At 46.1% G+C, this 26,467-nt stretch overlaps 2 protein-coding genes across 3 annotated transcripts in view; one reads left to right on the top strand and one right to left on the bottom strand.

Moving 5' to 3' along the window:
* LOC115468286 (E3 ubiquitin-protein ligase TRIM39-like) overlaps window positions 1-26,467 on the bottom strand; it is an 875,973-nt gene that overhangs the window by 346,762 nt on the left and 502,744 nt on the right. The window lies entirely within an intron of this gene.
* LOC115468283 (E3 ubiquitin-protein ligase TRIM39-like) overlaps window positions 1-26,467 on the top strand; it is a 572,298-nt gene that overhangs the window by 225,886 nt on the left and 319,945 nt on the right. Inside the window, exons 5-6 of one of the 2 annotated variants that reach the window (XM_030199883.1) lie at window positions 1,723-1,832; window positions 12,000-12,988. The exons of the other annotated variant lie outside the window; for it this stretch is intronic. Coding sequence (XP_030055743.1) covers window positions 1,723-1,832; window positions 12,000-12,607 — 718 coding nt within the window. The 3' untranslated portion in view covers window positions 12,608-12,988. Of the gene's footprint in view, window positions 1-1,722; window positions 1,833-11,999; window positions 12,989-26,467 lie in introns of those variants that run through there. 2 annotated transcript variants of the gene reach the window in all.

Below are 26,467 nucleotides of genomic sequence, written 5' to 3'. Positions count from 1 at the left end.
GCCAGCATTCTTAGTACTACTGGCCACATAGACATCCCAGCAAAGCAGTGGGGCACCCTAGGGGGTGCTACAGTGGACTTCACCTAAAAGGTCCCAGGTACGCATTTCACCGCTGCCCCATTATCTTGTATGGTGAGCCCTCCAAAACCTACCAAAAAACTACCTTACACAACTACAATAGCCCTTATGGCTGCAGGTCTCACCTATATGTAGGTACAGTAGGCTTTTGGTAAGTTTTGTAAGGTCACACTTTCTACTACCAGTGTAACAGATAGAATAAGATATGGGCCTGGGTCCCCTTCTCTACAGTGCATTGCACCGACCACTAGGCTACTCCAGGGACCTGTTCTAATCCTACTCTAAGCAGAGAGTAGGATTGCGTGGCCAGTATTCTCAGTGGAGGAGGGTAGTTAGTGGGGTCCCGCAGGGGTCTGTGCTGGGTCCGTTGCTTTTTAATGTATTTATAAATGACCTAGAGATGGGAATAACTAGTGAGGTAATTAAATTCGCCGATGACACAAAATTATTCAGGGTCGTCAAGTCGCAGGAGGAATGTGAACGATTACAGGAGGACCTTGCGAGACTGGGAGAATGGGCGTGCAAGTGGCAGATGAAGTTCAATGTTGACAAGTGCAAAGTGATGCATGTGGGTAAGAGGAACCCGAATTATAGCTACGTCTTGCAAGGTTCCACGTTAGGAGTTACGAATCAAGAAAGGGATCTGGGTGTCGTCGTCGATGATACGCTGAAACCTTCTGCTCAGTGTGCTGCTGCGGCTAGGAAAGCGAATAGAATGTTGGGTGTTATTAGGAAGGGTATGGAGTCCAGGTGTGCGGATGTTATAATGCCGTTGTATCGCTCCATGGTGCGACCGCACCTGGAGTATTGTGTTCAGTACTGGTCTCCGTATCTCAAAAAAGATATAGTAGAATTGGAAAAGGTACAGCGAAGGGCGACGAAAATGATAGTGGGGATGGGACGACTTTCCTATGAAGAGAGGCTGAGAAGGCTAGGGCTTTTCAGCTTGGAGAAGAGACGGCTGAGGGGAGATATGATAGAAGTGTATAAAATAATGAGTGGAATGGATCGGGTGGATGTGAAGCGACTGTTCACGCTATCCAAAAATACTAGGACTAGAGGGCATGAGTTGAAGCTACAGTGTGGTAAATTTAAAACGAATCGGAGAAAATTTTTCTTCACCCAACGTGTAATTAGACTCTGGAATTCGTTGCCGGAGAACGTGGTACGGGCGGTTAGCTTGACGGAGTTTAAAAAGGGGTTAGATAGATTCCTAAAGGACAAGTCCATAGACCGCTATTAAATGGACTTGGAAAAAATTCCGCATTTTTAGGTATAACTTGTCTGGAATGTTTTTACGTTTAGGGAGCGTGCCAGGTGCCCTTGACCTGGATTGGCCACTGTCGGTGACAGGATGCTGGGCTAGATGGACCTTTGGTCTTTCCCAGTATGGCACTACTTATGTACTTATGTACTTATGTACTTATAGGACTGGCCATAACATCTGAGGCTGTCATACAGACTGGTATGTAATGTTTCTTTCACATCTTTGGGGGGTGGCAGGGGGTCAGTGACCACTAGGGGAGTAAGGTGGGGGTCACGCCTTAATCCCTCCAGTAGTCATTTGGTCCTTCCACTGTCACATCTCTATGCCCTGGGTGTGAACATCTACCAGAATAATCCCAGTGACTCTCTAACCTATAGGTGTCAGAAAATGAAGTTTCCAAAACCAGAGGCTGTTTCTACTGATCTGAAAATGGATTTCCAATTGAGCTTCCCTCAGCAGTTGAAGACATGGATTACAAAATTTGGAGGTGAGGAAATGATCTCTTTTTAATTTAGTTTGTCCTCTTTACAAATGCTCTGGATGATTCCAGTAAAAATGTGCAGAAATAAATCTGAGAAACAGACATCACAGTAAAATACAGTGTTACATTTTTCACCCCGCAGTAAGTTAGAGCTATACTGTTCACCCCACAGTAGGACACGGTGTTACATTGTTCATCCCCCAGTGTTGCACTGTTCCCCCTACTGTAAGATACATTGTTACACTGTTCAATCCACCAAAACTACTACTAACAGGAGTGGAGGAGTGGCCTAGTGGTTAGGGTGGTGGACTTTGGTCCTGGGGAACTGAGGAACTGAGTTCAATTCCCACTTCAGGCACAGGCAGCTCCTTGTGACTCTGGGCAAGTCACTTAACCCTCCATTTCCCCTTGTAAGCTGCATTGAGCCTGCCATGAGTGGGAAAGCACAGGGTACAAATATAAAAAAAAAAACCTTCATATAATACTTCAAAAATGGAAAAACCCCTTATAGAAAACCTTCTTCAGAAAATCAGGAGCTAAATTTATTGTATTTTTTGTTTAAAATAATTTATAATCTGCACCTACCTGCAGTTTTAGGCACATGTTTTGCCCTAAAAGTACAGCCTGCTTACTTAATCACTACAGACTGCTCAGAAAGTAAATTACTGCAGATTCTTTTGGATTCGTATTGGGTAAATTAGACTTTTATTAGAGGTTCACTTCAAACGGTGAGTGTATAAGTTATTATTGTCTAAGATACACAATGATTAAGATATATACACAATGATTAATCTATATAGCTGAAGAGAAACAATAATATCTATCCATAGTTGAAAAGAAACAATCATTATATCACTGGTCACTACATCCAAGCAAAGCAAGGAGTCTCTTGACCAGGAGAAGAAGCAATAATAAACTATACATACATCACTGGTCATGGAGTACCACATTCAGGCCCTTGTCATCAGCTGGGAAGCCTGTTCAAAGCTCCCCTTTTTATTAGGTTAAACATGCTCCACTTCCCACTTGCACATACCAAATTAATCAGAGACATGACTTCAAATTGTTTTGCGAGAAAAAGCTACTTTCGATCAGAAAACAGGAACTTCAGAGAGTACTGTCAGAGCAGAGTTGAAAAACAATCTATAAAATCTTCCATTACATTCGGTTGTTGATTTTCAATTCTACCTAAACAACACTGGTATAATAGAATAACTATGAGATAACAATTCCATACATAAGTTATTGCTCTATGTCAGGTAAAACAACCAAAAGAGGAATAAGATAGATTATACAAATGGGTAATATACTGAGCACTAATTTCAACAAACATACTAAAATTAGTAGGAAGTATAGTCCAAGGGCAAACGTTAATAATGCTGCCCACCAATAACTAACCAAAATTCAGTAGCACAGACAATGAGCAGTATTACAAATTTATATTACATTAAACTGCACAATTTGCCCAGAACAAAAGAGGTCAGTGCACAAGGCAGTATTTGGAGTTATCAATCAAGTTGTGGAAGGAATCCATAAGTGTCCAGAGTCATTAAATCATCCTGAGCCTTATTCCTTTGTATAAGGGCAAATAAATGTTACAACTTGCAAGTAGTAAAATATGCTATATTAATGTCTACTTATAAACTATCTGAGTATATCATGTTGCAAAGTAATAAGCTGATTAATGTCAATTCTAATACATTTTGCTTAGGCTAAAGTTTCAGTATCAATAGTATTTATTATCTCTACCCTCGTACCAAAGGCTCCTAGCATTTTACTCTATATCTAGGCACTTAAGGGAAAGAAGCATATTTTAATAGGTGTAGCGTTCCCACAAAAAGCATATAAACATGTACTAATGACACATTAGTGATATAAAGTCAACAATGTCCGCATTTTTGGGTCAACGTTGCTGTATTGTCTGTCTCTGACTTGTGCAAGTCCTATTAAGCTCGTTCGTGTGACAGGACTCCTTTCCATATTTGAGGACAGGACACATTCAGCAAGCTGAGCATATGTAATTATCTTGTTGTTGGATTTCACTCTGATTCTTCCATTGCCAAATCAGCATGCCCCGACTCTTGGCGGTGAGTTGTAACTGTCCACCGGGGGTAATAGCAATACCCAAAGACACTGTAAGAAGGAGAATTGTACTGATTCTTACAGGGATCTATGAACAAAGCATATCAACAGATTAATTACTCTCTCAAATAACATCTATTTGCCGGGACATAAGTCCATTTTTTATGCCCAGACTGGAGGATCAGGACAGTATTATCTGCCCATTCTCCTAGGTAACCCACAGCTTTGCACCTACAGGTAAATCAGTGGATCCAAATCCCTTATCCCGCCATATGGTAAAGGTTCTTGGTGAATCCAATTTTACAATTCCAGATTGTAACCCAGGTAAAACTAAACATGACCAAAACCGAGCTTCTCATTTTTCCCCCCAAACCCACCTCCCCACTCCCCCCGTTTTCTATTTCGGTTGGTGGCTCTCTCATTCTCCCTGTCTCCTCAGCTCGAAACCTTGGGGTCATCTTTGACTCTTCTCTCTCCTTCTCTGCTCATATCCAGCAGATCGCCAAGACCTGTCGTTTCTTTCTTTACAACATCCGTAAAATCCGCCCCTTTCTTTCCGAGCACTCTACCAAAACCCTCGTCCACACCCTTGTCACCTCTCATTTAGACTACTGCAATCTGCTTCTTGCTGGCCTCCCACTTAGTTACCTCTCCCCTCTCCAATCGGTTCAAAACTCTGCTGCCCGTCTCGTCTTCCTCCAGGGTCGCTTTACTCATACTACCCCTCTCCTCAAGTCGCTTCACTGGCTCCCTATCTGTTTTCGCATCCTGTTCAAACTTCTTCTACTAACCTATAAATGTACTCACTCTGCTGCTCCCCAGTATCTCTCCACACTCGTCCTTCCCTACACCCCTTCCCGTGTACTCCGCTCCGTGGATAAATCCTTCTTATCTGTTCCCTTCTCCACTGCTGCCAACTCCAGACTTCGGGCCTTCTGTCTCGCTGCACCCTACGCCTGGAATAAACTTCCTGAGCCCCTACGTCTTGCCCCATCCTTGGCCACCTTTAAATCTAGACTGAAAGCCCACCTCTTTAACATTGCTTTTGACTCGTAACCACTTGTAACCACTCGCCTCCACCTACCCTCCTCTTCTCCTTCCTGTACACATTAATTGATTTGATTACTTTATTTTTTGTCTATTAGATTGTAAGCTCTTTGAGCAGGGACTGTCTTTCTTCTATGTTTGTGCAGCGCTGCATACGCCTTGTAGTGCTATAGAAATGCTGCTACTACTACTACTACTACTTAGCATTTCTGTAGCACTACTAGGGTTACGCAGCGCTGTACAAGTTTAAACATGGGAAAGGACAGTCCCTGCTCAAAAGAGCTTACAAGCTAAAGGTAACAAAGCATGTAGTCAGTGTAGGTATCATGAATGGGGAAGGTGGTTAGGCGCCAAAAGCAAGGGAGAAGAGATGGGCTTTGAGTAAGAACTTAAAAGTGGGCAGGGAGGGCGTATGGCATATGGGCTCAGGAAGTCTGTTCCAGGGATAAGGTGATGCAAGGCAGAAGGGGCGGAGTCTGGAGTTAGCGGTGGTGGAGAAGGGTACAGATAGGAGTGATTTGTCCTGAGAGCGGAGGTTACGGGTGGGAACATAGGGGGCGAGGAGGGAAGAGAGGTAATGGGGGGGCTGCAGATTGAGTGCACTTGAAGGTCAATAGGAGAAGCTTGAACTGTATATGGTAGCGGATCGGGAGCCAGTGAAGCGACTTGAGGAGAGGGGCGATATGAGAGTATCGGTTCACATGGTAGATAAGACGTGCAGCGGAGTTTTGGACAGATTGAAGGGGGGATAGGTGGCTAAGCGGGAGACCAGCAAGGAGAAGGTTGCAATAGTCAAGACGCGAGGTAACGAGTGAGTGGACAAGGGTTCGGGTGGTCTGTTCAGAGAGGAATGGGCGAATTTTGCTAATATTATAGAGGAAGAAGCGACAGGTCTTAGCTGTCTGTTGGATATGGGCAGAGAAGGAAAAGGAGGAGTCGAAGATGACTCCGAGATTGTGGGCTGAAGAGACGGGGAGGATGACGGCGTTGTCAACAGAGACGGAGAGTGAGGGAAGAGGAGAGGAGGGTTTGAGTGGAAAGACAAGGAGCTCAGTCTTTGCCATGTTCAGTTTCAGATGCCGGTTGGACATCCAGGCGGCGATGTCTGAGAGGCAGGCCGAAACTTTGGCCTGGGTTTCGACTGTGATGTCAGGAGTGGAGAGGTAGAGCTGGGTGTCATCGGCATAGAGATGGTACTGGAAACCATGTGATGAGATCAGCGAGCCCAGGGAAGAGGTGTATATCGAGAAAAGAAGCGGTCCAAGGACAGATCCTTGAGGAACCCCAACAGAGAGCGGGACGGGGGTGGAAGAAGAGCCATTAGAAAATACTCTGAAGGTGTGTTGGGAAAGATACGAGGAGAACCAGGAGAGGACGGAGCCCTGGAACCCAAATGAGGACAGTGTGTCAAGAAGTAAACTATGATTGACAGTGTCAAAGGCGGCAGATAGGTCGAGGAGGATAAGGATGGAATAGTGACCTTTGGATTTGGCAAGGAACAGGTCATTGCAGACTTTAGAGAGTGCTGTTTCTGTTGAGTGTAGTGGGCGAAAGCCGGATTGAAGCGGATCGAGGACAGCCTGAGAGGAGAGGAAATCAAGGCAGCGGCTGTGGACAGCGCATTCAAGTAATTTGGAGAGGAAGGGTAGAAGGGACATGGGGCGGTAATTGGAGGGACAGGTGGGGTCAAGTGATGTTTTTTTGAGAAGTGGTGTGACTACAGCGTGCTTGAAGGTGTCAGGGACAGTAGCAGTGGAGAGAGAGAGAGGTTGAGGATGTGACAGATTGAGGGGTTAACTATAGGAGAGATGTTGGTAAGCAGATTGGTGGGAATGGGATCAGAGGAACAGGTGGTGCACTTAGAGGAAGAGAGAAGGTGAGCAGATTCCTCTTCGGTGATCTCAGGGAAGGAGGAGAAGGATGCCAGGTTAGGTTGGTTGAGGGAGTGGGTTAAGAAGTCACCGGGAGGAGAAGGCTGGGAAGTGAATTCAAGGTTTATCTTCTGCACTTTATCGCGGAAGTAGTCAGCTAGTGTTTGAGGAGAGAGTAAGGGGGAGGTGGGTGTGGAGGGCACCTTAAGTAGGGAGTTGAGGGTGGCGAAGAGGCGACGAGGGTTGGAGCTAAGAGAATTGGTTAATTGAGAATAATATTCCTGTTTGGCAAGGGATAGGGAGGACTGGAAGGAGGATAGCATGAATTTGTAATGGGTGAATTCTGACAGGGTGCGAGATTTCCTCCAGAGTCGTTCAGCAGATCGGGTGCAGGAGCGAAGGTAACGGATGCAAGGGGTTAACCAGGGCTGAGGATTAATGCGCTTAGTGGGGCGAGAGACAGATGGTGCTAGGGTATCCAGAGCTAAATAGTACTAGTAGTAGTTGTAAAATCAATAACTGAGCAATTCTGTCTTTAGCCTGAATTAACACAACTTGTGGACCTTGGTTATTAAGTACAACCTTTATTTCTCCTTGATAATCTGCATCAATAATCCCTCATAGAACTTGTATTCCTTTCACTGCTAAGCTTGAACGTGGGACTATCAACCCAAAATATTCTGTGGGGATAGCCACTCCTATTCCTGTATTTATTATTTGAATGTCTCTTTGTATCAACTTGACCATGTATAGAGTATATAAATCCAGCCCTGCCACTCCTGGAGTGGCTCTGGAGGGCATCATGGCACCTGCTACAATTTCCCAATATCCTAATTGGTCATGTTTGGTAGCTAAAACTTGTAACTTAGGAGTAACCATTTGTATTAGGGGTGTTGCTGCCTCCCCAATAGGTTGATTATTAAAAGTATCCTTAAGGCCTCTACTAAATTTACATTCCAGTTTTTCAATGATCCCCCTATTTTGCACAATTGTTGTTTAAACAGACCATTCATTCATTCATTCAATTAAACCTGCTGCCTGTGGGTAATAAGGAATATGGAAAATCCAATATATATTATGGTCTGAAGCATATTGTTGTACTAATTGACCTCTAAAATGGGAACCATTATCATTCTGAATTTGGAGAGGAATACCATAGTAAAGGGATATTAATTCTAAAGTTTTAATAGTGTTAGCTTGAACAGCTCACCTGCAAGGATATGCAATTAAATATCTAGAATAAGTATCTACTGCTGTGCACACATATTGACATCCTTGCAAATTAGGTAAAGGTCCTATATAATCCATCTACCAAATTTGTTCAGGTAATTTTCCACTTTATAATTGCCCCTTAGACATGTGGGGAACAGATCGCCTAGTCTGGTTTTAACACAGCAGACATTCAGCAATAACAGTTTTAATAAACATCCATAGTTAGACTAATACCACGATCTGTTGCCCACCTGTAAGTGACCTTTCCTCCCAGATGTCCATATTTTTGGTGTGCCCATTTCGCCAAACCTGAGCAATTATCTGGCTTTTCCACGATTTCCACCTCGATGGGTGTGATTTTACTTTGTTCATCAGCCACTGCATTGTAGAGATGCTCTAAAGTATCACCCTTGCAATAGGCATCTACGTAAAAAACAATAACATTAGTATTTTACATAATTCCAAATAACTTGCCACAATTCTCTGCCCTACAAATCCTTGATATAAATTTCCAATTATTTTTGTACCAAGTAGGTAGCAAAGTAGCTAATCTATTTGCCACAGACCATGACTCAGTATATACATAACATTATCCCAAATTCTCAATTTTCAAAACCATATAAACAACGTATAACTCTATATATTAACTACCTCTTCCTTCTCCAGTACATTATAATGCCCTATAAATAGTTGCTCCGTATCTGCTAAAGCCTGATAACATGCTAGCAGCTGTTTCTAAAAAGAAGTGTACTTTCTTTTCTACTTCTGGAACTTATGGTTTTAAAACCCTAGAGGTACTCGATTCTTTTGTTTCTGCCAAAGACTCCAATTAGCATAACTTTCATTTACTGAGGCACTTAACTCTACCTCTCCCGGCTGCACCGGCCACAAATCTAAGGCAGTTTGTATTGCCTGCTGCGCTGCTTCAAAAACCTGTTACTCTTTTTTCCCCCCACTCAAGGTCATATTTTTCCTGATTACCCGGTGCTAGAATTTTACTTAAGTGAGATTTGTGCTCCTTTCAAAAGCTGAGTAATCCAATAAGTCATTGTGCCTCCTTCTTTTTACAGAGAGGAACAGATTCCAATGTCTAAAAGTTTCACTGTCTTTGATGGTCCTTGTATCTTATTAAGATTTATCTCCCATCCCTTGCCCTTTAAATGTGCAATTAATGACTTTAAATGAGTCTAAACATACTCCTATGTATCCTCTTAAATCATTATATCATCAATGTGATGCACAATGTGTATGTAAATCAGCTGTGAAAAAACTCATCTAAATGATCTGCCACCATCCGGTTACAGGTGGTGGGACTATGAATCCAACCCTACTTTGATATGATTTGTATCCAGCTTATCAGTCATTAACTTATTCTGACAATTAAGCATCTCATTTTGACTTCATAAATCACATACCTATCATTCCAATTCTGCACTTTTCTTATGCTCTTTATCCTGGCTCTAATGAATTTTCTGATAAGCAATACTGTTCCTTCTCCCTATTTAAATTTTTTTGCATACAACGAACCACATCTAAAGACTCTGATTACTTTAAACAGGAATCCTACTGCTCACATAACTCTGCATATTTTGACCACTCAGTGGCTATAATACCATATGGTGCCTCATCCCAGCCTGGGATTTCAACACTTTCTTCTTCTTTCTTTCCACCTTTCCTCTTAAAATGTATCATTCCCTCTATGAACCCTGCTCGCAGTGCCACCAAATGTTTTGCTCTAAAAGTACAGCCTGCTTACTTAATCACTACAGACTGCTCAGAAAGTAAATTACTGCAGATTCCACTGGATTCCTGCCATCTGAAGTATTGGACCTGGAAGGTCGTTTTTCCTTAGTGGCTGTTCCTTCAACTCGTAAGGTCGGTGAGCTTCGGTCTCTAGTAGCTCAAGCGCCTTACCTTACTTCTCATCTTAACAGAGTAGTTCTCTGCATGCAGACAAAGTTCTTACTGGCGCTGGTATCAGAGTACCAGCTGATCCAGTCAGTTGTCTTGCCAACATTCTTTCTCCCTCTGGCGAAAGCAAGCTCCGCACTTTTTGCGTGGAGCAGACCAGCTCTCTCGGACGGTCCGCCCAGTTGTTTATTTCTTTTAATGCCAGTTGCTGTCGGAAACTGCATAATTTCTTCTTGGATAGCAGAGTGCATCTCCTTCATTTTTGTCCAAGCTGGACTGACTCTAGAAGGCCATGTCACGGCTCACAAAATTAGAGCCATGGCTGAGTCGGTGGCTCATCTAAGATCAGTCACTATTGAAGAGATCTGCAAAGCTGCGGTGTGGTCATCAGTCCACACATTTTCATCTTACTACTGCCTTCAGCAATAGCCGACTCGTCAGTCGGTTTGGGCAGTCGGGGCTGCAGAACTTCTTTGGGGTTTAGAATCCAACTCCAACCCTCCTAAGCCCATTTTTGTTCTGTTCCAGGCTACACTCATTTAGATATTTCTTCTTTTCAGGTCAATTTTATTCTGGCCTCGCCGTTGCGAGACTCAATTGACCACTGTTTGTTGTGTTGTGTAAGCCGGGAAGCTAGGGATACCCCACTTGTGAGAATATCAGCCTGCTTGTCTTTGGAGAAAGAGTAGTTACTTACCTGTAACAGGTGTTCTCCGAAGACAGCAGGCTGCATATTCTCACAAACCCTCCCACCTTCCCCTTTTGGAGTTGTATCCTCAATCTTTTGGATTTAACTGAGGGGCGTGTCCGCACGGCGAGCGGGAAGAGGTGTGCGCACATGCGCAGTACGATCGCTCGCGCGACGGAACGCCGTAAAGAGATTTTGAGATTTTGCTTTAAAATCCTCCGGGGCCGACGTGGCGTCACCCCCACGAGGAAGCCATCATGCTGGACTACTGGAAGACAGTGGCAATAATACTACGTTGGGATAGCCTGGGATTGCGTCACACAGCCTACTATAAACAATATTTGGAAAAAAAACTTGGTCAGACTGCATAATGGACTTTGAGGGATTTGAAGGTGTAGCAGAATACATGAGTATAAATGTGGTTCTACGCAGTGCGTCCACCCGTAGACGAGCCTCTGATTTCACTGTTCAAAACTCCCCTTTTTATTAGGTTTTTTCAGAGCCATGCCCAGAGTCTCTTTCTCAGGGGGAGCTGGGTCTCAGCGGAGGTGAGGGCCCAGCATGCCTGTTCAGAATTGTTATAAATTGTTTTGAGAGTACAGGGACGATGGCTGAGTTGGGGAGGGGAATCAGAGATTAACCTAATTGGCTTCAGCATTTTGATGTGATCCCATCTCCTGTTTTTATCCAACCTCGTTGGTATAAATAGACTCATTCCAGTAGGGAACACTGAAAATCTGATATCCAATGAGATAAGTCCAATCTGAGACAAGAAGGTGATAATAGCCAATAGCAGAGCATCTGCCATAGAAAAAGTGATTGACTGAAGAACCAGCAAATGAGGGTTAGAGGTAGGTGCAGGAGAAGCCAATGAAGGTTAGAGCCGGGTGTGTGAGGAGCCAATGAGGGTTAGCGGTGGGTGTGTGAGGAGCCAATGAGGGTTAGCGGTGGGTGTGTGAGGAGCCAATGAGGGTTAGAGCTGGGTGTGTGAGGAGCCAATGAGGGTTAGCGGTGGGTGTGTGAGGAGCCAATGAGGGTTAGCGGTGGGTGTGTGAGGAGCCAATGAGGGTTAGAGCTGGGTGTGTGAGGAGCCAATGAGGGTTAGCGGTGGGTGTGTGAGGAGCCAATGAGGGTTAGCGGTGGGTGTGTGAGGAGCCAATGAGGGTTAGAGCTGGGTGTGTGAGGAGCCAATGAAGGCTAGAGCTGGGAGTGTGAGGAGCCAATGAGGGTTAGCGGTGGGTGAGTGAGGAACCAATGAGGGTTACCAGTGGGTGTGTGAGGAGCCAATGGGTTAGTGGTGGGTGTGTGATAAGCTAATGAGAAGTGTTTGCTCATGTTTATTAATGTGTCTCTTCTCTGCAGTAAATGTGACTCTGGATCCTGAAACTGCTCGTCCTGATCTCGTCCTGTCTGAAGATGGGAAAAGTGTCAGAAGGGGAAACACAGGACAGAATGTGCCGGACACTCCTCAGAGATTTGATTGTGGTCCCTGTGTGCTGGGGAGTGAGGGCTTCACCTCAGGGAGACGTTACTGGGAGGTGGAGGTGGGGGATGTGAGTTACTGGACATTGGGAGTGTGTAAAGACTCTGTGAGGAGGAAGGGGAAGATCACACTGGCACCTGAGGAAGGATTCTGGACAGTGAAGCTGTGGTATGAACAGGGATGTGGCACAGCCGTTGCCGTTGGATACACAAAATTTTATCCTGATCTAAGTGATTCTGGACTTCTGTGGAATAAACAGAGATGCTCTGCCCTCACCTCCCCTGAGACCCAGCTCCCCCTGAGAAAGAGACTCTGGGCGGTGGGGATTCTGCTGGACTATGAGGCAGGAAAGGTCTCGTTTTATGATGCAGATAATAAATATCATCTCTTCACCTTCACTGACACCTTCACGGGGAAACTCCGACCTTTCTTCTGGACTAATTCTGAAATTCCTCTGAGAATCCGCCAGCTACCAGCCTGGAATTAAACAGCAGGACTCAGGATTCTCTCTCTCTCTGCTTATATACGGTCATCAGAAAATAGAAATAAATCTGGGAAGCTCTGCTGCTCTTCCTTATGATTTCATAAAATCCAGCTTCTTTCCTGATATATTTCCTTAATCTGAAGTCTCTGGCAGGAGTGTGAGAGGTGGAAGATTTTACAGATTTGTATTAAACATGTTCAAACCAATCACTGCTACAGAAATATTATAGTTTGAGGATTTCTTTCTTTACTGTACAGATCAGACCCTGTGAATGTGAGGTGAGGTTTCAGTTTAACAGAGATGGGATTAGAACCTATAAATGTAAAGAGGGTTTTCAATGACATAGTGAAAGCAACAGATGGTATAGGATATTGTGAATAAATAGTGAATAACAAAAATCTACTGATCTATCAATAACCATGAGGTATGTTAAGTGAAACTGTAAGCTCAGTAGGGCAGGGACTCATTGCACTTCTATGTAATCTGTCTTTTATGATCTGTCATAAATACTACAATGACAATACAAGTATCCTATATAATAATTCTCACCTCCAACGTTCTAATGTGCCTGGTACCGTGGCTCCCTCGGAGGTGGTCTGCTAGGCAGTTTAGAATACACTGACGTCAGTGATGTCACTGACAGCTGATTCCAAGGCAAGGGGTGTTTCCCTACTCCTCCCCCTGCCTGGGAAACAGCTGTCAGTGCCCCTCCCTCGGCGCAACACCCAAGCCCCTGCCTTGCAAAACCGCGAGCCAGGCAGGGGGAGGAGTAGGGAAACTCGCTCCGCGTGTTTCCCTACTCCTCCCCCTGCCTACCAATCAGCTCTCAGTGCCCCCCCTCGGCGCAACACCCAAGCTCCTCCGCCCCGGCGCAGCACCCAAGCCCCTACCCCCCCTCGACACATCACTCAAGCCCCTTGCCCCCGGCGCATCACCAAAGCCCCTACCCCCCCTCTCGGGCACATCAACTCCCTCGCCACCCGCAGCCGCCAATACTAACGCTGTCCGGCTACTGCTGCTTCTCCTGTGGAGCAGCAGCAGCCGGTACAAAAAGAAAAAAAGCCAAAAAAAGATTTTTAACCTGAAACGCTGCTCCATAGACAGCCATCTGGCATTGGCTGTCGTCACTGCAGCCGCTCCTCCTCTCCCCTCCACGTGACTGCCCCTTCAGGAAGACCCCAAATCTATTTTTGGCTTTTTTCTTTTTGTACCGTCCGCTGCTGCTCAACAGGAGACGCAGCAGTGGCCGGACAGCGTTAGTATTGGCGGCTGCGGGTGGCGAGGGGGTTGATGTGCTCGAGGGGGGGTAGGGGCTTGGGTGATGTGCTGGGGGGGGTAGGGGTTTGGGTGATGCGCTGAGGGGGGAGGGGAGGGTCGCTGGACATGGGTGGCTGGAGGGGGGGGCAGGGAAGAGGGAAGTGGGGAGGGGGTCCTGAGACCAGATGGGTGGCTGCAGGGGAGAGCAGGGGAGACAGAAGGGACGCTGCAGGGGGGCAGGAGGAGAGGAGGGTCACTGGACGTGGGTGGCTGCAGGGGCGGCAGGGGAGATAGGTGGGTCGCTGGACATGGGTGGCTACGGGGGGGGCAAGGGGAAAGGAGAGGAGGATTGTTGGACATGGGTGGCTGCAGGGGGGCAAGGGAGAGGAGGGTCACTGGACATGGGTAGCTGCAGGGGTGGCAGGGGGAGAGGAGGGTTGGACATGGGTGGCTGCGGGGGAGGGGAGCAGGGGAGAGAGGAGGGCCGCTGCACATGCGTGGCTGCAGGGGCCGAGGAGGGTTGGTGGGGAGGGGGTCCTGAGACCAGATTGGTGGCTGCAGGGGGGGGCAGGGGAGACAGGAAGGACGCTGCGGGGGGGGGGATTACCTTGCTAGCGCCCGTTTCATTGCCTACCGAAACGGGCCTTTTATACTAGTTAGAAATACATGGGAGGAGGAGAGGCCTAATGGTTAGTGCAGACCCGGTTTGATTCCGAATGGACACTGCGACCCGGATATTCATGTCGGGTCAGTTCAGCCCAAAGCAGATACATTTTAAGCTCTTTTAGTCAGGGATTCATTGTACTCTTGAAGGAGAGCAATTCACATCTACCCGTTCCACTCCACTTAAGCTAGTTGGATACTTGGAACTTGAACAAAAAAAAAATGATTGTAATTAAATAATTTCTCTAGGTTTTGAACAACGTTCCTGCACAGAATTTCTGTAACATGGTGGTTAATTTAACTTATTCTTTTCAGCTTTTGGATATGCTGAGAGAGTACTACAGAATGGCTTTAACTATGAAAGTAAGAGCAATATTTACATTCATTTTGAGTAATAAAAAAATACAGCAAATAGTTGATACTTGGATTAATTCAAATCTGACTACAGCAGAAACATATCTTTTTCACTAGATCACCTGATACAATAGAGTGAAAATGTGTATGCAAGTTCAATTCACTAAACCGTAATGGAAGCTTTGAAATTCACTGACCACAGAAATCATAATTGGCATTAGCTGATGTTAGACACCTCTTGTGCACTTGAAACAGGGTCTTTCACTAAGGTGCATCCGATTTAGCACATGGTAATTGCTATCATACAACTGCAGTAACGGGTTTTGCATTATTTTTATAGTTTCTACATCCTAATCTGGGTGTTAAATGCATTTTGTGTTGGGGAGGGGTTCGGTGGAGAATGGACGTGGAAGACATTTTGCAGGTAACGTTCTGCACATAACATGTACTAACCAGCACTTCTGTTCTTAGTTCAGGACCGTTAAATAGGAGGTGTTAAGTGGTTCCACACTAACTGCAACCTTGGGACCATGTTCTAATTCCCATTTTAACCCAGGTCGTCTTCAAAAATATGCTGCCTTAGTTTAGCAGCTACCCTGGGTTAAATTTCTCCATTAAGCAAGAGTAACTGTAAAATCTAACACATTTCAGTTAAAGGACCCCAAAATCTGGCAATTTTGCAGTCTTGTCAGATTTGATTTATCTCTAGAAAAGGGAACTAGAAAAAAAAAAAAAAAGTGGAAATATTTGGCTTTATGAGGATATTTAACCTCTAAATCCCGAGTTTTGCTGGTGTAATACTATGAGATATTCAGCAAGGTACTACTACTACTACTACTATTTAGCATTTCTATAGCGCTACAAGGCATACGCAGCGCTGTACAAACATACTAAGGTAAATCTGCCTGAATTGTCACTGCTGTTCCCTAAAAGTCCATTAGGTGTCAGTGTTCTAAGGAGAGATAAGCCAGCCAATAGGAGAGAGGTACCTGCCATTAAAGGCACTTGCTAGAGAAGCGAGGATTCAAGAAGGACGAGAGACAACAAACAGAACTAGAACAGTGGCTGCCTTGTTTTAGTGGACAAGAATAGGTAACCTGTCCACCCCTACTAAATCATAGTAACATAGTAGATGATGGCAGAAAAAGACCTGCGCGGTCCATCCAGTCTGCCCAACAAGATAAACTCACATGTGCTACTTTTTGTGTATACCTGACCTTGATTTGTACCTGTCCTTTTCAGGGCACAGACCGTATAGGTCTGCCCAGCACTATCCCCGCCTCCCAACCACCAGCCCCGCCTCCCACCACCGGCTCTGGCACAGACCGTATAAGTCTGCCCAGCACTATCCCCGCCTCCAAATCATCAGTCCCGCCTCCCACCATCGGCTCTGGCACAGACCATATAAGTCTGCCCAACACCATCTCCGTCTCCCGCCACCGGCTTTGCCACCCAATCTCGTCTAAGCTCCTTAGGATCCATTCCTTCTGAGCAGAATTCCTTTATGTTTATCCCACGCATGTTTGAATTCCGTTACCGTTTTCGTTTCCACCACCTCCCGCGGGAGGGCATTCCAAGCATCCACTACTCTCTCCGTGAAAAAATACTTCCTGACATTTTTCTTGAAATGCTAAAAGAAAGGGCAGGAGGTCCGTTTCTGTTTCTGCTACAACATCCAGGGTACCCTTTTCCATCTGTACAGGGCTGAAGGGTATAACAATCTTACATTACATTACTGACATATTCCACTACCACCTTGCAGTTCTAAGCGGGTTACAAAAATCAAGAAGCCAGAAAACCTCTGGTAATTACATTATCTAATAACAAAAAAAAAAAAAAATCTGAACTTGAAATAGAGTAATGAGGGAAGAATAATTTACTAACAATCCTGTAATACAAATTTCTTAAATCTTCTTTCTAAATGAAAGATACAATTGAGAGAATGAATAAAATCCAACAAAATGTTTAACATCTGTCTGTATGAAGAATAGATAATCTACACTGATGCTTGAAAGACCCAGTCGATTTTAACATCTAAGGGAATTAAAGTAACCATTAACTGTATTTTGGTCCATGTCTGGAGAGAGGAGGAAAGACCTGTAAATCGTTACTTCTTATCCGTGAAGATAAAGTGTGCTGTGCCTGAATCGTTTAAAGGAAAGGAAAGTTTGGTTCAGAGAGAAAGACTGTGTGGAGTGAATTACGGAGTAAAAGGCTGGTGCAGCTGCTGGAGCCTCCCCAGATAATACCCGGTCCCGCCCCGGTCCTAAACTAAGAAATTTGATGTCTGCACCTTCCACCCACCCAGCTTTCCATTCTAGCACTAGGCATCCGCCTAGGTGCCTATACAAAAAAAAAGGGGGGAGGGGTTTACACCAACTTGATTACCCATAGCAATAATATGTGAGATGAAAGTAAAAATGATATAAGTTGAAGGAAAACTAGCAAAATAGGCAAATGGAGAAGATCATTTTAAATGATTTTTAAATCATTTTCCGGAGATGGGAAGGCGGTAGAACGAGAGGACATGAAATGAGATTGAAGGGGGGCAGACTCAGGAAAGATGTCAGGAAGTATTTCTTCACAGAGAGGGTGGTGAACGCTTGGAATGCCCTCCCGCGGGAGGTGGTGGAGATGAAAACAGTAACGGAATTCAAGCATGCGTGGGACAGGCATAAAGGAATCCTGTGCAGAAGGAATGGATCCACAGAAGCTTAGCTGAAATTGGGTGGCGGGGGGAAGAGGGGTTGGTGGTTGAGAGGCTAGGATGGGGGAGGGCAGACTTATACGGGGTCTGTGCCGGAGCCGGTGATGGGAGGCGGGACTGGTGGTTGGGAGGCGGGAAATACTGCTGCACAGACTTATACGGTCTGTGCCCTGAAAAAGACAGGTACAAATCAAGGTAAGGTATACACATATGAGTTTATCGTGGGCAGACTAGATGGACCGTGCAGGTCTTTTTCTGCCGTCATCTACTATGTTACTATGTAAATGACTAAAGTGCCAGCTTATGCATGAGGAAGTCCTGCAGGCTAATATTGAACTATTCATTAACCTTATAAAAGCTAAGGCAATGTTGAGACACTTTCAGCTAGACTGGAGGGACGATCACAGATTGTGAGAGTAACATGATTGAGGCAAATCACCAGTCAGTTACTGCATAAAAGGTGTAGTTGCATCAGGGGACCTCTGCCCGGGCAGGATGAGTCTGTCTGAACTGCTTCTCTTCACAACCTACAGACCAGAGGGGCTGTGGAGGTAACTATTGAACAGTGGGAAATGTTAATACAATTTAAAGAAAAACTAGCAATTTTAGATTAAGGAATAGGATAGACCCACAGCAAAAGAAAGAACAGTGGTTTTTTTTTTTTGTTTTCTTTTAAAGCTTGTTTTAGATAAGATATATACTCAAACAGTTATAGAAGAAATGTTTTAGGACTCTAAACAGCCTCACAGTCCCTCAAATAGTTTAGTAAGAAAAGTTTTAGAACACAGGCAGACTGCTACCAACAGGGCCGTGCCTAGGGTCTCCGGCGCCCCCCTGCAGTTGGCCCCGCCGGCGCGCCCCCCCCCCCCAGAAAACGATCGCTACACTACCCGCCCTCTTCTCCCCAGATCCTTTTCCTTTTTGTTTAAATTTACCTCTCCGGCGCGCGGCAGCGTAGCGTTAGTGAGAAGGAGGCGGCGCTCCCCCGCCCCGACGTGTCTTCTTCCCTTCGCTCAGTGTCCCGCCTTCTTCTGACGTCATTTCTGATGTCAGAAGATGGCGGAACCGAGCGAAGGGAAGAGACTGACACGTCGGGGCGGGGGAGCGCCGCCTCCTCACTAACGCTACGCTGCCACACGCCGGAGAGGTAAATTTAAACAAAAAAAAAAAAGGACAAGGATCTGGGGAGAAGAGGGCGAGGTAAGCATGGTGCGGTGGGGCGCCCCCCAGAGGATGGCGCCCTCCTGCCATGCCTACTTCGCTTACCGTGTCGGCATGGCCCTGGCTACCAAACCAAACCAGCTCTAAGAATCCCACAGTGATTATCCCCAGTGATTTCTAGGTTACTGGAGGCCACACTCCCAGTGGTCCCACAGTTCCCAGAAAGCACTCACAGACCCAACACACAAATCACCAGGATTCTCAATCAGTCCAGACAAGCAGTTGTCCAGACAAGGTGTCTGTTCCGGACGACTTGCCGGTAGGAGGGAGGTTGATATTTTTTCACCAAAGGTGGCCTCTTATAACCTCCGACCGGTGGGTTCTTCAAATAGTCCGGTTAGGATACACTCTCAATTTAGTCTCAAAACCTCCAAATTGCCCACCGGGAGCTCAGTCTTACAGCTCCCAGCACAAGTAGGTACTTGCAGAGGAACTCTCTGCCCTTCTGAAGGCCAATGCGGTCGAACCTGTTCCACCAGGGGAAGAAGGGCTGGGATTCTATTCCAGGTACTTCCTTGTGCAAAAGAAAACAGGGGGCATGCGTCCCATCCTAGACCTAAGGGGCCTGAACAAATTCCTTCTCTGAGAGAAGTTCAGGATGGTTTCCCTGGGCACCCTTCTTCCCATGATTCAGGAAAACAATTGTTTTTGCAATCTGCAAAACATTAACAAGTAACTGAAATATAGATCAATTATAACACTAACTAAACATTTGTTTACTGTCTAAATAGTACCTGGGGAGAGCAGGACATATAGCTGCTCACAAGTTATCAAATATAACTTTTCGTAGGGTTCGCAGAGTTCTGTCTCTCTCTCTTTTCTCCCTGGTTGAAACTGGAGCAAAAGCCAGTAGCTCCTGGGTAACTTCAAACCAGGGGCATAGCCAGACTTCCGTGGGAGGGAGGTCCAAAGCCCGAGGGGAGGGGGCACATTTTAGCCCTCCCCCGGCGCCGCCCCCCCCAGCCGCCATTGCCGCCCCCCATGTCTTTGCCGACCTCCCTCCCTCGCCGCCGCCTACCTTCACTTTTGCTGGCGGGGGACCCCACTCCCCGCCAGCCCACGTTCTCTCCGTCTTGCTCCTGGTCCTATTGCATGCATTGCTGACGTCCTGCACGTTGTAATAGGAGCAGGAGCAAGACAGAGAGAATGTGGGCTGGCGGGGAGTGGGGTCCCCCGCCAGCAAAAGTGAAGGTAGGCGACGGCGGGGGCGGGTTCGCCGGGAGGGGGGTCCAGACTTGAATCTACGGGGGCCCAGGGCCCCTCAGGCCCCATGTTGCTACGCCACTGCTTCAAATTCCAGGCCAATCAGCCCAGAACAACAAGTTTGAAAAAATAGCTGGCCACATCACTGCAGGTCTTTTCTCTGTAACAGCTTTAAACATAAACATGCACCACCTGCTGGCCAAACTAGAGAAATACATTGCAGGAAAATATCAAAACAATTATCACAGTTTTTAAAACCCACTCTTCTGTCCAGGGGCATAGCCACAGGCGGGCCTGGTTGACCCCAGGCCCAGCCACTTTCCCTCCAGGCCTGCCCAGCCAACATCCCCTTGCCCAGGGTTTAAATCTTTTTTTAACTCTGTCGGAAGCGGCCGCATCACTGAACAGCAAAACCTGCCCATCAAGCCTTCTCTTTGTGAGTTCATTCCCTCCAAGCCCCACCTTCTGAAGTAATTTCCTCTTTCCGCGAGGGCGGGACTCAGAGGGAACGAACTCACGAAGAGAAGGCTTGATGGGCAGGGTTTGCCGTTCAGTGATGTGGCCGCTTATGACGGAGGTAAAAAAAGATTTAAACCTCGGACAGGCCTGGAGGGAAAGTGGCTACGCCCCTGCCACTTTCTCAGAGATAGTTCTGTGTCGGCAGATGGCAGCTAGACCCGCTCGTAAGACTGGCAGTGGAATCAACCGCCCAATGACAAGATGGCGGCCCTGTGAATTTGACAGGTCCTTCTCCCAGCTCCGCATGGGTCTCTTTAAGGTAGCTGCAGAAGCAGCGGCGCTGATGGAGGCTTTGCTGGACAAGCATTTGCAGCCTCTTGAAGACCAACTCAGAAAAGTCCAGGGACCGTTAGAGGACATGATTTGTGAATTCTTAAAGCAGCAGCAGCTTACAGGGGAGCTGGAGGCCCGAGTGCAGGCGGCAGAGGAGTCGCTCTTCCAGGCACATAAAGCCCTTGAGGCGTGTCAGGAGGAGAGTTGCTGGACATGGGTGGATGGAGGGCAGGGGAGAGGAGAGTTGCTGGACATGGGTGGCTGGAGGGTATGACAGGAAGGAGATGCACATGGATGGAGGGGAGGGAAGAGAGGAAGTGAGATGAACATGAATGGAGGGGAGAGAAAAGAAATGCTGGACATGGATGGAGGGGAGGGAAGAGGGAGGAAGGTGATGAGATGAGGGAAAAGGAAGAGAGGAGAAAAACTGCACATGGATGGAGAAAATAGGCAGAAGCTGGATCCACTGGACAGTCAAGTCTGCGGAGGACCCAGCTTTTACTTACGGATGTAGGGCAAGAAATGAAGAAGAAAGAAGGAAAGTAAAGAAATAAATAAATGGAAAGGAATCCCTGGAAACGGAGTTAAGAGGACAGATAGCAGAAGAATCAGATACTGGGCCAGCATGATCAGAAAAACAAAGTCACCAGACAACAAAGGTAGAAAAAAATCATTTTATTTTCATTATATTGTTTGGAATATGTCCCCTTTGAGAATCAGGTGCTCAACGTTAAAAGTTTATATGGGCGTCCTCGGCCGATAATCGAAAAAAGAAATGCGTTTTTAGCACAAATTTGGGTCACTTTTTTTGGACCCTGTTTATTCACGAAGAAGTCCCCAAAAAGTGGCCCAACTGCCCAGATGACCACCAGAGGGAATCGAGGATGACCTCCCCGGACTCCCCCAGTGGTCACTAACCCCCTCCCACCAAAAAAAAGAACTTTAAAAACCTTTTTTGCCAGCCTCAAATGCCGTACCCACCTCCATGACAGCAGAATGTGTTCTATCCTGTGACAGCCTTTCCATGGTTCTGATGTGCTTTTCGGGTGAGTGTGACACCTTTTCTGTTAGGTGCACTGCAGAGTCACATCAGCAATGCATTGTGGTGGGTGTAGGGTATTGGGCTCCGTGATTCCACTAGCTTGTGTTAAATGCTCACGATGTTGGTAGTTGGTAGGCTCTACTCCCATGGTGCTTTTCCCCCTGCCTACTGGGTCAGAGTGTGCCCTGTTTTCTTTCCGGTAGTCCATGAGGTAGTGGCCATTTTTGTAAGCCAGTTTTAGATCTCTTTCATGTGTTAGCCACGTTACAGAACCTAGTTCTTACGTTGAATGTTGCTGAAAGAGGGCACTTTACAGCATTCTGCCAGCTCTGACCTACTGCTAATCTCAGTATCAGGGAGACTCGTTGCCAGTGGGGCACAACCTCTGATCTGCAGTTAACTGTGAGTAAACATGTTTATTCCAATAAAGGACATTTTCGGAGCGATTAGTCTTCAGGTGTCAACTGGTGTGCCAAGGTTATACAGCAGCAACAAGTCCTAGAGGCCTGCGTGTATGCAGGTCCCTGGAGCACTTTTAGTGGGTACCGCAGTGCACTTCAGGCAGGCGGACCCAGGCCCATCCCCCTCCCACCTGTAACATTTGTGCTGGCAAATGGGAGCCCTCCAAAACCCACTGTACCCACACGTAGGTGCCCCCTTCACCCCTAAGAGCTATGGTAGTGTTGTACATTTGTGGGTAGTGGGTTTTGGGGGAGGGGGCTTGGGGGCTCTGCACCCGTGGTAAGGGAGCTATGCATGTGGGAGCAGTTTCTGAAGTCCACCACACTGACCTCTAGGGTGCCCAGTTGGTGTCCTGGCATGTCAGGGGGGCCAGTGTACTACTAATCCTGGCCCCTCCCACGACCAAATGGCTTGGATTAGGACATTTGTGAGCTGGGCGTTTTTAGTTTCCATTATCGCTAAAAAAAACAAACGCCCAGCTCACAAGCGACTAAATCCATGGCATATTTGGTCCGTACAAACTGTATTTTTGAACCGAAATATGGACGCCCATTTTTTTCGAAAATACAGTCTGGTCATAAGTACATAAGTAATGCCACACTGGGAAAAGACCAAGGGTCCATCGAGCCCAGCATCCTGTCCACGACAGCGGCCAATCCAGGCCAAGGGCACCTGGCAAGCTTCCCAAACGTACAAACATTCTATACATGTTATTCCTGGAATTGTGGATTTTTCCCAAGTCCATTCAGTAGCGGTTTATGGACTTGTCCTTTAGGAAACCGTCCAACCCCTTTTTAAAATCTGCCAAGCTAACCGTCTTCACTACATTCTCCGGCAACGAATTCCAGAGTTTAATTACGCGTTGGGTGAAGAAATATTTTCTCCGATTTGTTTTAAATTTACTACACTGTAGTTTCATCGCACCCGTTTTTGGAAATAGTCGCCCATGGAGATGGGCGTTCGCGTTCTATTATGCCCCTCTATGTCACCAAGAGTGTGTCCAATTGGAGAATTAGCCTGCCTCATCTGAACTATAGAGCCTCACACAGCCTCTCAGTAACTACTAGAACCATCACTGTCCCCATCTTTCCTCCCCTGCTTAGTCCCAGGCTGGCTCTCATGTGTATATACATAATCATTCCACAGCTGTTTGAAATGTAGAACTCCTGATTCTACACAAGAAAAGGCATGGATAAGGAACAACAAAAGGCATGGATAATGAACAACTGGAGAAAGCATGTATCGGGAGCAAGTTCAGAAGAATTAAACCAAAAGAGGCTAAGCAATTTTGGAAGTCTGCTCATTGAGATACAAGGTCAGTGGCAGCCAGCAGAAATAACACTGGTGTGTACAAGCTCACCTCTGTTTTAATAATCATTATAAACATTGTGCAAGACGGAACAGAGATTCAGATGTGCACAGCCTTCAGACCAGGGGGGGGGGTCAGGGGGGAGGAGGCTTGGCTGGCCCTTCTGCATGTTGGGGGGGAGGAGTAACAGATGGGGATCGTGATCACAGGGGCAGGAGGGGGAACCATTGGCACGTCAAGCGCCACCTCTGGGCGCATTCAAATCTAGACTAAAAGCCCACGTTTTTGAGGCTGTTTTTAACTCCTAACTCCTACTCACCTGTTCAGTACCCAGGTCTGTTTTTATTCCCTAGTTCCTTATTTGCCTTGTTTGTCTGTCTTGAATAGATTGTAAGCTCCGTTGAGCAGGGACTGTCTCTTACATATTTAGTGTACAGTGCTGTGTACGTTTAGTAGCGCTATAGAAATGATAAGCCCTCACACTCTGGAATGCACTGCATGAAAGGCTGTGCTTAACACAAGACTATCTCTATTTCAGGAAGCAGGTGAAAGCTTGGCTCTTCAAACAGGCCTTTAATGGAAGAAGTAACTAACAAAGTAGTAAATTTAAAATGAATTGGAGAAAATATTTCTTCACTCAACGTGTAATTAAACTCTGGAATTTGTTGCCAGAGAATGTGGTAAAGGCGGTTAGCTTAGTGGGGTTTTAAAAAGGTCTGGATGGCTTCCTAAAGGAAAAGCCCATAGGCCATTAATAAATTGACTTGGGGAAAATACACTGGTTATTTCTGGGATAATCAGCGTAAAATGTATTGAACTTTTTTGAGATCTTGCCGGGTATTTGTGACCTGGATTGGCCACTGTTGGAAACAGGATGCTGGGCTTGAAGGACCTTTGGTCTGTCCCAGTATGGCAATACTTCTGCCATTTTGATGGAATGTGATCCGTAATAACCTTGGGTCTGTGAAGTATAATAGTTTGGCATGAAGTTCCTTCCTGAAGCAGCTTTTTTGAGCAAGCGGGATGTCATTATATTTTCGGATTACAGCGGATTGGAGATTTTCTGCTGTCTGGCCTGAGAGCGTTTCCCCTATGTGGTGATTACTGCAAGAATTGGTCTATGAAAAACCTAAGAAGTACCGTCGTAGTAGGGATCGAATTCACTGAGCGAAGTGGATTTAAGCGGTGGTGTAATAGGACCCTCGGCTAGTAAATCAGGAGACAAGAGGCAACTGGTTCCAAAGGCAAGACAGCTTTATTGCTAGCAATGTACAGTACTGAGTTCCGTCTCAGGATACTGTGTGTCAGAAATCACCTGACACTCACATTTATACCTCCCTTCTGGGCCTGCGCATTAGGCCCCTTATACGTCACAGTTGGCATGCGCAGTAAACATTTGTAGTTCTTACAGTACATACATACGTCATAATACTGAAATGATACTAGCAAGGGAAACGAAACTTATCTCCCTGTTTAGCACACACACACATATAATCACACAATGCTTCTTTCACAGAGCTGATAAGGCTCACTGGAGCATAAGGCTCAGAGATGCAGGCTATCTTCTATTCATGTGGCGTCTACGTGCAGGCCGTTTTCTATTTCTGTTGATGGCTCTCTCATTCTCCCTGTCTCCTCAGCTCGAAACCTTGGGGTCATCTTTTCTCCTTCTCTGCTCATATCCAGCAGACCGCCAAGACCTGTCGTTTCTTTCTTTACAACATCCGTAAAATCCGCCCCTTTCTTTCCGAGCACTCTACCAAAACCCTCATCCACACCCTTGTCACCTCTCGTTTAGACTACTGCAATCTGCTTCTTGCTGGCCTCCCACTTAGTCACCTCTCCCCTCTCCAGTCGGTTCAAAACTCTGCTGCCCGTCTCGTCTTCCGCCAGGGTCGCTTTACTCATACTACCCCTCTCATCAAGTCCCTTCACTGGCTCCCTATCCGTTTTCGCATCCTGTTCAAACTTCTCAACTAGCTGGTTTCTCTAGGTGCTGGAATCTGAACCAAAATCTCCTGCAAAGGAAAGGTTTAATTCTGACCTATAAATCCCCACACTTCTCAACTAGCTGGTTTCTCTAGGCCAATCATCTGGAGACTTAAAGCTTGTCCTATCTGTATTCAGCTATCTACTTTAAGACAAGAGCTCTTTAAAGTAATGCAAGAATTAAATGCAGTTAAAGCAACTTATAGGACTCTGCAGAATCATAACTTCTCACCACTGCCTCAAAGAATAAAACCACATAACAGATGGTTCACAGTAGGCTCGGGCAGACTTCATCATGTGACACAGAAGCATCCACCCGCACAAGTGTTGTCACTACAAAATTCTTTTGCTCCACTACAGCACTCTGATGTTCCTGAAAATAAAACTGAAGCGGAAAAAGAAGAAAAAGCAAGGAAGGGGGAACAAAAATATGAGAAGGTACCCAAAGAGAAAACACCCTCACAAATCACTAAAACCAAAACACATACTAGGAAATGTACATGGAAAGCGATGACCACAAATGCTCGCAGTCTAAGCAATAAAATTCCTGACCTTCAAGCCCTGATTTTGGAGTCTGACTTGGACATAGTTGCAGTCACAGAGACATGGCTCAATGGTTCCCATGAATGGGATGTAAACATACCAGGCTATAATCTTTTTAGGAAGGATAGAGAGGGACGTATAGGTGGAGGAGTAGCCCTGTATGTGAAAAATGATATCCCAGCGACTGAAATGACAGGGAACTGGGGAAAGGAAGAAGCGATATGGATCACCTTAAAAAGAGAGGATAGAACATTGGTCCACGTGGGTGTTGTCTATAGACCCCCGACACAATTGGAAGAACTAGATAAAGATCTGATCGCT

The sequence above is a fragment of the Microcaecilia unicolor genome, chromosome 4 (genome assembly GCF_901765095.1).
Source record: "Microcaecilia unicolor chromosome 4, aMicUni1.1, whole genome shotgun sequence".
Lineage (NCBI taxonomy): Eukaryota > Metazoa > Chordata > Amphibia > Gymnophiona > Siphonopidae > Microcaecilia > Microcaecilia unicolor.
The sequence above is the reverse complement of the archived record's forward strand: the minus strand, read 5'-3'. Positions and strand labels throughout refer to the sequence as shown.